The sequence below is a fragment of the Gymnodraco acuticeps genome, unplaced genomic scaffold (assembly GCF_902827175.1).
Source record: "Gymnodraco acuticeps unplaced genomic scaffold, fGymAcu1.1, whole genome shotgun sequence".
NCBI classification, from domain to species: domain Eukaryota; kingdom Metazoa; phylum Chordata; class Actinopteri; order Perciformes; family Bathydraconidae; genus Gymnodraco; species Gymnodraco acuticeps.
Genome location: NW_022990693.1, coordinates 1496572 through 1510291, shown reverse-complemented (window position 1 = coordinate 1510291; position 13720 = coordinate 1496572). Strand labels below are relative to the sequence as shown.

Below are 13720 nucleotides of genomic sequence, written 5' to 3'. Positions count from 1 at the left end.
TACAGTCCCGCCCACTTTTGGGGAAACAAACGTTCTTCTGTTACTGTCCTTTCTTCTTAGAGGAAGTACAGAAACACGTAACTCTGGATTTGTTTGAATGTTTGAGGTGCAATAAACGACACAGCAGCGTTTTGGAATGTTAAAACTATTATTTTCTGCCTCGCTCATGAGAGTAAAAGCTGGCGAAATTACAGCCTCGCCTACTGATTTTAATTTAACAATATATCGAGCCCGATTGTCGATTTCAAATGTGTGCTCTAAAATGATATTTATAAATGACTATTATCATTATTATAAGCAAGACAATAAATGGCAAAGATATGTAGAAAATAAACGTATTTAAGATACGTTCATAACTAACGTAACGTGGGAGAAAATACGTTTCTAAATAAACGTAATTGAGAATGCAGTTTGGTTCTGTGGGAACGTAATTTTTAGGAGACAGGGTTGGAAACAACATACACTTTAAAACGTGTCTCTGGGTCGTAATAAGGGCTTGAACAATCGGCCTATATGGTCGTTTTTTGTAGGAGGACAGGCTGTAATGTTTTAATATTCTCAAAGCCTGTAACTCTACTTTAACTTAATACTAAGTGAATAATAATATAATTTGCATACCACAACACCAAAATATGGCAACCAAATCGACCAAAAAAAAGCAAAACGTTAGGATCGACCTTCCAGAGGAAGCTTTCAACAGGACGGCCATCATTTAGAAGACCACTGTTAAGCCCATGAGCATTAAAGGATGGAAACATGTGGAAAGACTTTTCAAATAAAAACCTGAATGAGCATGATAGGGCCGCCTAAATGTGAAAATAAAATAGTCCGTCCATTTTTTAATCCCCGGCTCTCATCTCTCCCCTGCAGTTCGACATGCAGAAGATCACCCTGGAGGAGCTGAAACACATCCTGTTCTACGCCTTCCGCGACCATCTGACCATGAAGGACATCGAGAACATCATCATCAACGAGGAAGAGAGCCTGAAGGAAAACTCTGGCAACTGTCAGACAGAGTTTGAGGGAGGTGAGCGCATGAAAGTAATTCATGCTGTCAGGAAGAGTTTGAGCTGTCTCATAAAAAATGGGAAATGTATTCTATTCGAGTTTCATGGGAGAATATTTTTGTTTTCATACTTACTACTAAATACTACACTGTAACATGTTTGGCTGTAAAATTACAGTAAATTACTGGCTACTAGTTGCATGAATTTCACAGTAATTGACTAAATATTTCACAGTAATTTACTGTATATATTTTACAGTTAATTAGAATAAAAGTACAACTAAATACTGTGACTTTACAGTTGCCATGCCCATGGAATTACTGTGATATAGCAGTACAGAGCTGTGGTATTATGGTACCTTGCTGTACATAAATTACAGTAATTACCTGTACTGTATGTTCACACTATTACTGTAGAAGTAATGCAACACAGTAGCCAGTAATTTACTGTAAATATACAAATCTAAATAATACGATAATATATTGTAAATTTGACTGGGATTGTACCATAACTACACAATTCAATCAGCTCAATCAACAAAGAAAAACAAAGAAAATGCCCATTTTAACTTTGTATTACTCCATTGAAGTGCAAAGTACATTTCACAGTGTCTTGGAAATGTTGTTACGGCCCCAACCTCTACTCTGCGGTAGTGGCTTGTGCTGAGACCCGCAACATGAAAGAATACACCCAATAACCGGTACTTGGTAACGAGCATTTATTGATAATCAGCCGTTTGCTCACACAAGCGAAACAAAAAGAGGTCTGGAGGACTGGCCAAAAGGAACAAACAGAAGGAGGGAACCCGAGCCAGCCACATCACGGGCCGTAGGACCCAGAACTCCCCCGCCTAACCAAAAATCAAATATAAATCCTATGGGAAACAAAATAAAGCCACGAAAACTGGACTACCAAGTCCTCCAGGCTAAACATAAACACATCTGCAAAAATATGGCCTACAGCTCAGAATGGCAAAGAGGTATTCTAAGGACAGTGTCTCCGGCGTTAGGATAGGCGAGACATCCTTCTCCTCCAGCTTCTCTTTATATATACACACGGCTGAGTGGAATTTGGAACACCTGGGCAGAGGCGGAGCCAGGGGCAGACCAGGTGCACCTGGGCAGAGGTGGAGCCAGGGGCAGACCAGGTGCACCTGTGCAGAGGCGGAGCCAGGGAGACAGAAAACAAGGAGGGGAGCACTTAACACATGTCTACACAGACATCCACTCAAAGTCAACCATTTTTCTGAAGAATGTGCTGACATGGGGGTTTAAATTGCCATGCCTCTTTTTGGCTTTCGAGTCCGTCTCAGGATTAATGCCCAGGATGCACCTGAAAACACTACGCCAAGACAACAATTTAAATGTTACATCGATTTATATGTTGCATCGTTTATTTGAAGGCAGATCAAGGGGCGTTGGTGAACTCCAGTTCGAATCCCGCCTCCGCCGCCACTGCGTCAGGCCGTTGTGTCCTTGGGCAAGACACTTTACCCGCATTTGCTCCTGTGGGTAATGTCCGCAGTAATGACTCTTACATGTCTAATATGTGTAATGTGTACTTGTAAAGCGCTTTGAGCACCTGTAAAAGCGCTCTAATAAAAAATGTAATGCATTATTATTATTATTAGATGCAGCGGTGCCCCTTTCAATTTAAGTAAAACCTGCACCAAAGAAAGAAATTAGTATTTAAAGCCAAGCAAGAGTGATAAAAGCAAGAAAATCACTTAATTTGTTGTGTTATCACAGAGGATGGTCTGAATACAGTATTTTACTATGAAATAATACAGTAACATGTTGTGAAATCCTGGTAATCATTTATCCTGTACATTCACAGTAATTAACTGTGCCTGTATTGATTTCACTGTGAAATTCTAAATTACAGTGTTATATTGTGAACATTACAGGTAAAGACTGTAAAGTGGTAAAACAGTAATTTATTGTAAAATATTACAGCTAAATATTGTGAAATCATGGTAATATTTTACAGTGTAGAATTCAGATTAACTGAGTCAGCCTTGTGAGTTATGTACTTTGGGGCCTTTACAGAACTAAATTCAAAGAAATTGTTAGAGAACAGAGCTACAATCGAATTGTCAAAAATCAGGTCCTATGTCTTTTCCTAACCACTTATCCTTTACCTCCACAATAAACGTCACAGGCAGGGGTTTTTCCTGGACCTGGAAACATTCTGGGCTTAGCCCACAGTGGCGGCGCCAGAGATTTTCCTTTGGGGGTGCTGTGGGGTAGCTTGACGTTTCATAGAGGGTGCTCAAACATGTAGGGTTCACTTCAATTTTTAAATATTGAAGTTAAAAGCATCAATCTGGTGCACTTTGAGAGCAACATGAAGAGATCTATGGATACATCTCTCAACATCCATTTGAAACAGAACTGTAAACAGATTTACTTTTTCTTTATGGATATTTTACAAATCACTCCCCTTTTAAACTGTATTCTTGTTTTACTGTCATATAGTATATCATAACTGTTTTTCATTTATTCTCTTATTTTATTTATAACTATAATGATCATATGAAGGTGTGCCTTGGAAATAATCTTTTACATAATAATTGCATTCACTGAACACGGGAAATTACAATCCTGCCGTCCTCTCCAGTGTCATGATGAGGTTCAGGTAAAGCACGGTTAATGTATTATATATTATTGAGGGAGAATTGTCCAGGCCAGGCGACGCCACTGGTCACAGGATAAATGAAAAATGTGACAGAGGATTAAGAACAGGATTAAGAACAGGGTTACGATTACACTGTGCGAAGTCACAGTGTGGGGTAACTTCTATTTTCTGTAGTCTTTATTTGATGATTTTACTTTTACTATCATAACGTTCATAGTTTGCCTTTTGCTCTAATATATTGTTGGAAGATTAGTAAGTAAGTAACTCACATGATCTGCGTTTGTCAATGATGATTGGTTATTTCCGTTAATTCCGTGGGACTTCAAATGTTCTGGCCGCAAGGAATTGTGGGACGACATTATGTCCTTTCCTTTTGTAAAAGAGGATCCACTGGAAGTTTTGACTGGAAGAAGTCAAAGCTGCTTTCCTATCATCAGAGGATTCAAACAGCTCTCATCATGGTTGATACTTAGGTACTTCCGGGTCATTTCACCATGATAGGAACCTTCCTAAGAAAAACAGACTATTAGACCACAACCCAAGACTTTAGCATTTAAATGTACATAAAACGTTTAAAGTTGTTAAGAAAATAAAACCTCATAGGAAGCGATGTGTCACTGTGCTCAGTATGCAGTCCAGGCAGTTCTGTATTAACAGCATATGTGCAGGACACAGTGTTAACAAGCATCTGTTCGGCAGAAACTGAGCAGATGCTTGTTGCTTTAAGCAACAGCCAAGAGATGCGTACAGAAAACCTCACCACCTTCATACATTAACTCTCCCTGCCACTTCACAACGCTGCCCCTCTTCTTTCTGTCGTCTGTTAATGATCCCCCATTGGATGCCTCCTTGTCAAGCAGATTGATCATTAAGGAGATTTCAATAATGTGGAAATCAGTCTGGATCCTTTAGCCCAAGCTTATTTTTTGTTTACTTTTCAGAACCATGTAATGCATTGTTGAAACAAATGTGCTAATAGAAATATTATTCTGAAAAAGTCTTAGTTGACGCATTTCAATGTGTCTGTACCTGGACTGATAATCTGAATGCAGCCTAAATAATGCATTTTGTCCATGAATGTGGCTGAGTCATGACATTCTCTCTTCCCACATACCCTGAAGGCAGCATGGTCATGCAGGTTTCAAAACTACTTTGTTATCCGTCCTTGTCAGAAGTTTTTAGAAGACTATTAATAATGAATTGGGGAAATTCCGTTGAACGTGTTCTTTTCCTCCAATATGCTGTATATTTATTCTGTTAGAAAAGTAGATATTCAGTCCAAACAACCTTTAATGGCCCTTTTGTCAAACTCTACCTGCCTGTAAATCTGTGCTGTCCTGGAAGGAAAGGACTTGGCTGACACTGAGAATGCACACATACTTAATAAGGGTCTTAAAACTGTTGTGGAGTGATGACAGCATGATGTTGCTGTTGTGTTTATCATGAAGACTGAGCACCGCAGCATCACACAGAGTTATCACATCCCTCAGACTCAAGGTCCACCTGCCACACAGGGACACCCAAATGTGCTTAGTCATGGAGGAATCAATATGTTGTGTCACAGTCCATTTAATGCTTAGCACAATTCATCATGCTACTCTGGTGCCTACAGCTTTAGCTTACTGGTGTGTTAGCATACAAGGCCCCTTGATTTCCCTCTGCTTCACCTCTCACTGGAGTCAATAATGGTGTGGAGCTGAAAAACAACTGCATTAAGACTGTAAGCACTGATCCAGAGAAGTTCACCAGGCACAGATTCATCAGTGAACAGATTGCACACATGCTGGAGGAGCAGCTGTCCAGGGAGCACCTGGTGTGGACTTTGATCCATGAATGTCACAGCTGCCATTACCGAAGCATACATTAGGGCCCCTATCTTAGCAATATGTTGTTTTTGTGCATGCTTTTTTTTATATCCTCCTGCATAGGTTAAGCATTTGTTGACCTATATGCACATAACAATACAGTATTGCTTTTGCTCGTCTCAGTGCAGCAACATCATCTATAGCAGGAGAGGTTGTTAATTAGTACACTCTTAAAACTACTGGGTTAAAAAATAACCCAATCATAACCCAACTGCTGAGTCACTATAGGACAGAACACACGCTGGGTTGTCTTAACCCATATGCTGGGCTGGATCATTTTAACCCATGTGCGGGGTTGTTTATTTGACCCAAGCTAGTGATTGAAATTAACTACATCACTGGGTTAAATAAATATAAACCATACATTGAGTTGTTTATTTGACCCAAGCTAGTGATTGAAATTAACTATATTGTTGGGCTAAATAGAATATAATAATAATAATGTATAATAGTGTAATGAATTATCTCCAAACACACTCTGCAGCTCATCCAGAATGCAGCGGCTCGTCTGGTCTTCAACCTTCCTAAATTCTCCCACACCACTCCGCTCCTCCGCTCCCTTCACTGGCTTCCGGTAACTGCTAGAATCCACTTCAAGACACTGGTACTTGCTTACCATGCTGCGAATGGATCTGGCCCTTCCTACATCCAGGACATGGTTAAACCGTACACTCCAGCGCGTGCACTACGCTCTGCATCAGCCAAACGACTCGTTGCGCCCTCGCTGCGAGAGGGACCCAAGTTCCCATCGGCGAAAACACGTGGGTTTGCTGTCCTGGCTCCAAGATGGTGGAATGAGCTCCCCATTGACATCAGGACGGCAGATAGCTTGCACATCTTCCGGCGCAAACTGAAAACTCATCTCTTTCGACTCCACTTCGAGCGTTAGAACTATTAACGAAGCACTTTTATACTAATAAAGGACTGGCTTACCTAAAGCCAGTTGAGTAGCACTTGAAATGTTTTTGCTCTATGAAGCCTGATGTACTTATATGATTCTGTTTTCTTCAAGGTTGTGTCTTCCTGGTCGAATGTACTTATTGTAAGTCGCTTTGGATAAAAGCGTCAGCTAAATGCAATGTAATGTAATGTAATATATATATAAAAATGCATTTATTGATAATTTGAACAGCTTTGGCAAATCGCCAACATTCCATTTCCACTATAAAAGAACAATGCATTTTAGCACAATACAAATTCAATATATTTAACTCTTAAATAAATAAAAACACCTTAAAAACAGTGCTAGGGCCTTGAGAAATATCTGTGTGTATTTTAACCATCACTTATGAGTGAACACAATTTTCAGGAACAGTTCTGCGTATTAATTTAACACATGGACCATAAAGACCCAATACATATAAAAGTATAAAACAACATCTACGAACAGTCCTTCAACTTGAGGCTGAACAGTAACAAATCTGTCAATGAACACAACAGAACACAGATGTAAAGCAGGGTGTAAACAGAGGAGAACAGTGTGTGTGTGTGATTGTTAAAGTGCAACTTTGTTGGTTGGATTAAACTGCCAAAAGCTTTTTCAGGCTCAACACCCTGGGCTTCAAGGGCTTCAAGTTCCCCTCATCAACACTTTCTGGGTGAAGTCGAAAGTGTTGGCCAAGTCTTTTGGGTAGCTCAGATGCAGGGCAAAGGTCAGTGCAAAAAGCAGGATGAATGCGTCAGCCAGTGTGGGGAGTTCCATAACTCCGTTACCCTCAATGACAACAGCGATCCTCTCTGGGCAGAAGAGCGTGGTGTCTGTTGACCTGGCACTGATCATGAGAAGTCCGACCGCGATGCCCTCTGTGTCTGGATCATCAGACTGCTCCACCTGATGACAAGAACAGATAAACGTTACCCAAATTGCCTTGCCTCTCTCAGAAATGTGTTTTCTGAAAAATACATCAGTGACATATCACATCAAATAACCGTATGTTTTGTGCATAATGTGGGTTTAAGGAAACGCCTATTAGCATTGCACAACATATTGTTACAGCACCAGAAACGTCAGCCTACCAAAATAACCAATCAGTTGACATAAATGCTTTCAACAAAAAAACATGTATAACCTTCATAAGGGTAAGATTTATTTTATCACTGTATTAGACTGTTACTATTAGCTAGTTGTACCTAATAAACTGGCAACTGAATATATATTTACAGTATAATCTCTCCCTACTACACATACAAAAACATATGGGGAACACTAGAGATTATTTTGTATTGAACACTGATGCTGCAGGAAAGAAAGCCCTCTCTTGATTGTGTATTTTATTAAATCACCTGAGCCCATTTTATACACGCTTAATTTCAAATAAATCCTTAAGTAGAAATCATATTCAACACCTCTGAAGTGTTGAAGTAAAGGGAGATTATGTTCAACATGTCCATTGTGTACCTTACAATAATTACAATTCTTATGGCAATATTCAAATCTTGGAACTAGAACCTGAATGGGATGTGAGCAAAACAAGAGATAATGTTTAATTAACAACACCTGAGTGACAGAATCAAGCTTCGATGACACCAGGACAGTTCATACTTTTTCAAACTAAATCTATCATTTATTATAATTTTTTCACTATAAAAATTCAAATAATTGTCTACCTGCGATAGAGCTCCTGAAACAATGTAACAAGATAAACTATATTTGTGGATGATCTGTCACATACATTCAAAACAGTTATTATGCTGACTTACATGCCACAGCCTCGGAAACGTGGAGTCATCTTCATGCAGATATTCAGGCAGAGCACGGAGGACAGCAGCACGGAGGACATGGACGTCACCTTGCTCCTTGAGTGTGAGAACATATATTTGTTTTACTTTGGATGCTAAACAGTATAACCACACAACAATTGATATCACAAGAAAGGGCTCTTCCATGACTGAAGAGATTAACATTTTGACAAAGATAATCCACTCTAGTATGAGAATAAAACACCAAGAGGCATAACCGACTCACCTGGAGGTCATAGGAGGCGAATAGCTGATCCAGAAGTTCAGTTTCCTTTCCTTGCTTGCCGCCTTCTTCCTGAACAGGCTCTGAAGATGGAGGACATGTCTATCCAACTCTGCATAGAAGTGGTTCTTCAGGTTGAGGTTTGTTATCCTGTGAAACTCTGCCAAAATATAAAATGACAATTTAATTCACAGTACAATGTATATGTGGACTGAAGGCAGCAGAGATAAACAGAAACATAACATGCTAAATCTGAGTAAACATGTCAAAGTGTCAAAGGGACACAAAATAATTATATAGTTGTAATAAATAAAATATTTTCACCTGTGACTCCATTTTCAAGTGATTGGGCAGAAGCGTCAACGCACGCCGCCATGTGTAGGGGCCGTAACTTCACTCCATTCACTTTGAATGGAGTGACTTCACGCTTTGCCAAACTGCATTGTGACAATCAAATCATATGCCAGTACAAGCTCTAGCCAATCAAACCGCGTGCTTGTGTGTCCGGGGCGGGATATTCATGTAATTGGTTGTTGGTCGAGCTTCAGACAAGCCCGCCGCCGTGTGTGTAGGGGCCGTAAACATGCCACAGTTGCGCCGCTACGAGGCTCCACTCGCACCCCCCCCCCAGCGCGTCACAGTTTCTCCACTGTGAGGCTTACCAGATTGAACAAGCCATATATCTGCCAGTTGCGTCAGTTTCCTTAAGAGAAAAAAAAAGGTTAGCTGGGTTGCAAAGTTTTCACAAAATGAGAAACACTATTTTCGAACCTAAAATGGCGGCAGGCGGCGCGCTTTTCTTCTTTTATGTTACAGCATGCATGTCTGTGCATGTTTTATTAACTTAGAGGCATATAAGTTAATACAACGAAGATTTGCGTTCATTTTAATCCACTAACGTTGTACCATAACCGTGCGTTCTGCATGTTTTTAAAAGCAAGCTAACTTGAAACACTAGACTATTAATCTGTTAAATCCGGCAGCCCCCGGTACCGAGGGCTTCTTGTTCACGAAACTTTGTCTCAGGGGCTTCTTAACATTTAAAAACCTATTAATGTGTCATACCCACTTAACGAAACTCAGCTAACTGAAGATACGAACCATTTTTACCGAAACAAAACACAAATCTCACTATTAAATTAGTCTAAATTAGCGCACAGAACTCACGGTAGAAATACTTTATTATAGGCTACTTATCGTAACTGCGCATACAAGATATCAGATTAAAGCTGAGATTCCACAGATTCTAGAAGTATTAGTATCATCACTGCACGATCATTACCTTTGCTGAGTTACATGTATTTGAAACCGCTGGGGGGTATAAATTACCTTGTCAAATGAATAGTCTAGCGTTTCAAGTTAGCTTGCTTTTACAAACATGCAGAACGCACGGTTATGGTACATTGTAGTGTATCAAATTAATCCTCTATGCCTCTAAATTAATAAAACATGCCCAGAAATGCGGTAAAAAAAGAAGAAAGAAAACGCGCCGCCTGCCGCCATTTTAGGTTCGACTTTTCCAGAAAACTTTTGCAACACAAACGTTCCACTTTGAGATATATACAGTCTATGGATATAACTTAAAACAATATGAAAATACTGTCTTACACGTAAGTTAAATCATTTCTCAAGTGAGGGAGATATTAAATGTAGGCTAGCTAACAAGAGCTCAAATCAAACTAACACACCATGCGACACAAAGTGCATTAGATGCAGAAATTAATAACACATCATTTAAATACTGTGCAAAGGCAAGCCGTAACTCACCAGAGTAGTGCGGCCAAAAAAAAGGATCACGATTCCGACACGGTGGGCAAAGTATTCTTAAAAGTCTGAGCGACTTCAACAGAGGCGAGGGGCTAATGGCGGACTCTGGTGAAGGCATGGGCGATAGAACGTCTTGGCCAAGCGGCAAACTCTGGGGAACAGCCGGGAAGCCAATACGGAAGTGCCACACACTGCAGTTCATACATGGGCCGCTAGGGACTGGCTGCAGAAAGGAGCAATTTCCATAGACCCCCATGTTAAAATGCCCAACTTTACAGCAGAAAAAAACATGTTTCTACCCATGGATGCAATACATATTATTATCGATATAGTTAGATTCCACCTTCATGATTATGAATCTGTGAGTGAATTGTTTTCTAACACGACCCTTTTATTTATATTAGGTCTTAACGTTTTTGCATAAATTAGGGCGTGGTCACGTTGATGGACACGTACATTCCTCACTGTCAGCTAACAGCAACTTGTCCACTCTGCTAGGCTACAACCATAGAGGCTACAACGTTAGTTAGTCATAGTACTGTACTTGACCCTTTAGCTTTAGCCGTGTATGGAGTCAGATTTGGGTCAATATTCTAGCACGTAAAACAAGCTACTCACGAGCGGAAAATGTGCTTTTACACGCGCATAAAATGACCCTCGCGCGCAGATTAAACCCCCGCGAGCGGCTCTGCGCCCGCGAGCGGCTCTGCGCTCGCTCGCGAGAGACAGCCCTCTTGCTCGCTCGCGGGAGTATCAGCCTCGCGGAGTCTGTCTACGCGCGCGTGAAAAGTTTCTGGCACTTTGGGGCGGAGCCACTGGACTTTGATTGACAGCTGCCAGGAAACCCGGAGTTGCCAGGTTTGATAAATGCCTGAACTACCAAGAGCCGAGGAGTGACGGCAGCAAAATCAGTTGGACGAGATTGAATGGTAAAGTTGTCCATAAAAAACTATTATATTCGTAAAGTGTACAGCTAATATATATATATATATATATATATATATATATATATATATATATATATATATATATATATAAATAAATTTTATATAAAACAATATATTTTTGAGTGGGCTGTATCTGTCGAAAATTGCATATATATATACATATAATTGGTTGTAAAAATTGTTTTTTTATTTGCTTGATACAGAAGGACATTCTTTATAACCAAAACTTGATTAACAGTCTAGTGGTGATGCAGGAAGGAGATTTGGTATATAAGATGTTGGTATCCAAAGCCTTCTGGTTTCCATTTGTGGTCTTATAGTATCCGGAGCTCTTGCCCCCAGAAGCATTTCATCATCAAACCGGTAGTAGATGGCTCGAAAATTGTTTATCAAGTAACATGACTTTTATTTCCCCTACTGGTCAACTGATTTACAGCACAGGGGAAGGTGGACAGCCGTAAGTCAGCAGGAAACAAGCGTACAGCTCATTTCCTTCACGACCACAGTGGACCACTGAAGAAAATGCTCTGTGGATACTTGGCAGTGAGAGGTGTAGTACGTTTGGGCGGCTGGAGGTGTTTTATGAGGCTGACAGCGTTCAGATGACTGGACTGAAAACTTCTGTCTGGACCACAGCCCTCCTCCACCCTCACAGCTGGCAGCTCCACACTGCTCCCACCCCGTTCAACTCTGACTCCAACAGCTCGATACTGGAAACTAGCTGCTGTAGTATTGGAAAAGACACACAATTATAATACTTTATTAAAATAGTTTAATTTTAAATCAGTTGCATCTTATTTTCTCATATAGTTTGGCTTGATTTAAAGAAATAAGATTGTAGGTCATAATAAAGGGACTATGGCTCAGTATATGGGAAGATGTTAGTGTTGTTTCACAGCAGAAGCACAATTAATGATGCCAAATGAACTGTGCAAAATGTGCTTTGCTCTTCAACAGTTACCTAAAGGCACTTTGCACTGGTTTAATTATTTCTGTAACCAAGTCGGGAGTTCTTCAGTGTCAGTCTCCAGATGTCATTGACACACCTACAACTTTAGGCCAGAGTGTACATTTTCACTGTTTTGATTTGACAACAATATATCAAGTTATTACTGTTATATCTGGGTTATGTATTTACCGTTCAGCAGCAGATACCTCTCTGTCACATTGAGTCTGACTAGTCTGTAGACTATCCCGTCTACGGAGCTGCTGGACCTGCATTCTGATTGGCTTTTTACTTTGTTAAAACAGTTGAGCCATAAATCAGTTGCATAATCATTTATCATGTAGTTTGGATTTATTTACAAAAAAAGAAGATGTAGGTGTTAATAAAGAATTAAATGGCTCAGCATATGGGTAATCGTTAGCGTAGTTTCATAACAACAGCAAAACTAATGAAGCAAATTAACTATAATCCTGCAGGATGAAATTGAGTGAAGAAAAAAAGTAAGAAAGAAAGAAAGCCTTTTTACTCTCTTTCACATTCACACCAGCCTTGTATATTCCGGTTGAATCGAACCCTGGTGCGTTTAGCCACTTGGTGCGGTTCATTTGGGTCGGTGTGAACACAGTCCGAGACCTCTTAAGTGAACTAAACAACCGGACTCTGGTCCGCTAAAATAGGTGGTCTCGGAGTGCTTGCTAGTGAACTCTGGAGCGGTTCATTGCTGGTGTGAACGCAGTCTGCACCAAAACATAGGAAGCGTAGTATTTACGTGACACAAGAACGCGGATGTCTTCAAAATCGTTAGCGAAAGAGTGAAGCAGAATGAAGTGTTGAATAGTGTCGTGTAAAGTAAAAACAACTATCAAACTAAAAACTATACATAAAAGTCAGAGCCACCTGCCGTCGGTGAAACCCCCTCCTAACTGCAGAACGTCTCTCATTATATGTGTTATAATGTTTTGTATCGCACCTTGTCTGATTATATAATCGCCGTTGCTGTAGATATGCTCTCCAGATTAACAATAGCATGAAAATAACCTGCCGATGCTCCTTGGCGGAGGCTCCGGTAGAAATTGCCGGGATTTGCGTTTTTTACCCCCTTAATGTCTGACCAATGGTTGAACAGCATTTCCGAGCACATGACTTGTGTTTAAAGTTTATAGTCCGTTTGAGTTTTGCCCATGTGAACGCAAACTGAACCTTCTGAAAAATGAAACAATGTAACAAACTGTGGTCTGGTGCGCACCAGAAAAGCGGACAATTAGGTGTGAATGCACCCTACTCTAATTATCAACCGTTTCTGCCGATGGCTATTCAATCAATCAATGTTTATTTATATAGCCCAATATCACAAATGTTACATTTCAGTCAGACAACTCACGTGTTCCTTTAACATGTTTATTAGAAGTAGCATATAGTTGAGTTTGGCGACTAGGCTCGGGCATCATCACTCCATAGATATACATAGCACGATGAGTGATGATTAAATAACTAACCCCCAAAACTGCATGGAGATTAGATACTATCCCCCAAAACTGCGTAGCCCGAGCCTGACGCTGGTGATGTAAGACTGATAAGTAGAGGGCCTG

General features: G+C 40.3%; 1 protein-coding gene across 1 annotated transcript in view; it reads left to right on the top strand.

Annotated features, from left to right (window-relative positions):
- LOC117555642 (calcium-binding protein 8) overlaps positions 1-13720 on the top strand; it is a 205643-nt gene that overhangs the window by 170762 nt on the left and 21161 nt on the right. The window contains exon 6 of the mRNA XM_034230579.1: positions 871-1027. Coding sequence (XP_034086470.1) covers positions 871-1027 — 157 coding nt within the window. The remainder of the gene's footprint in view (positions 1-870; positions 1028-13720) is intronic.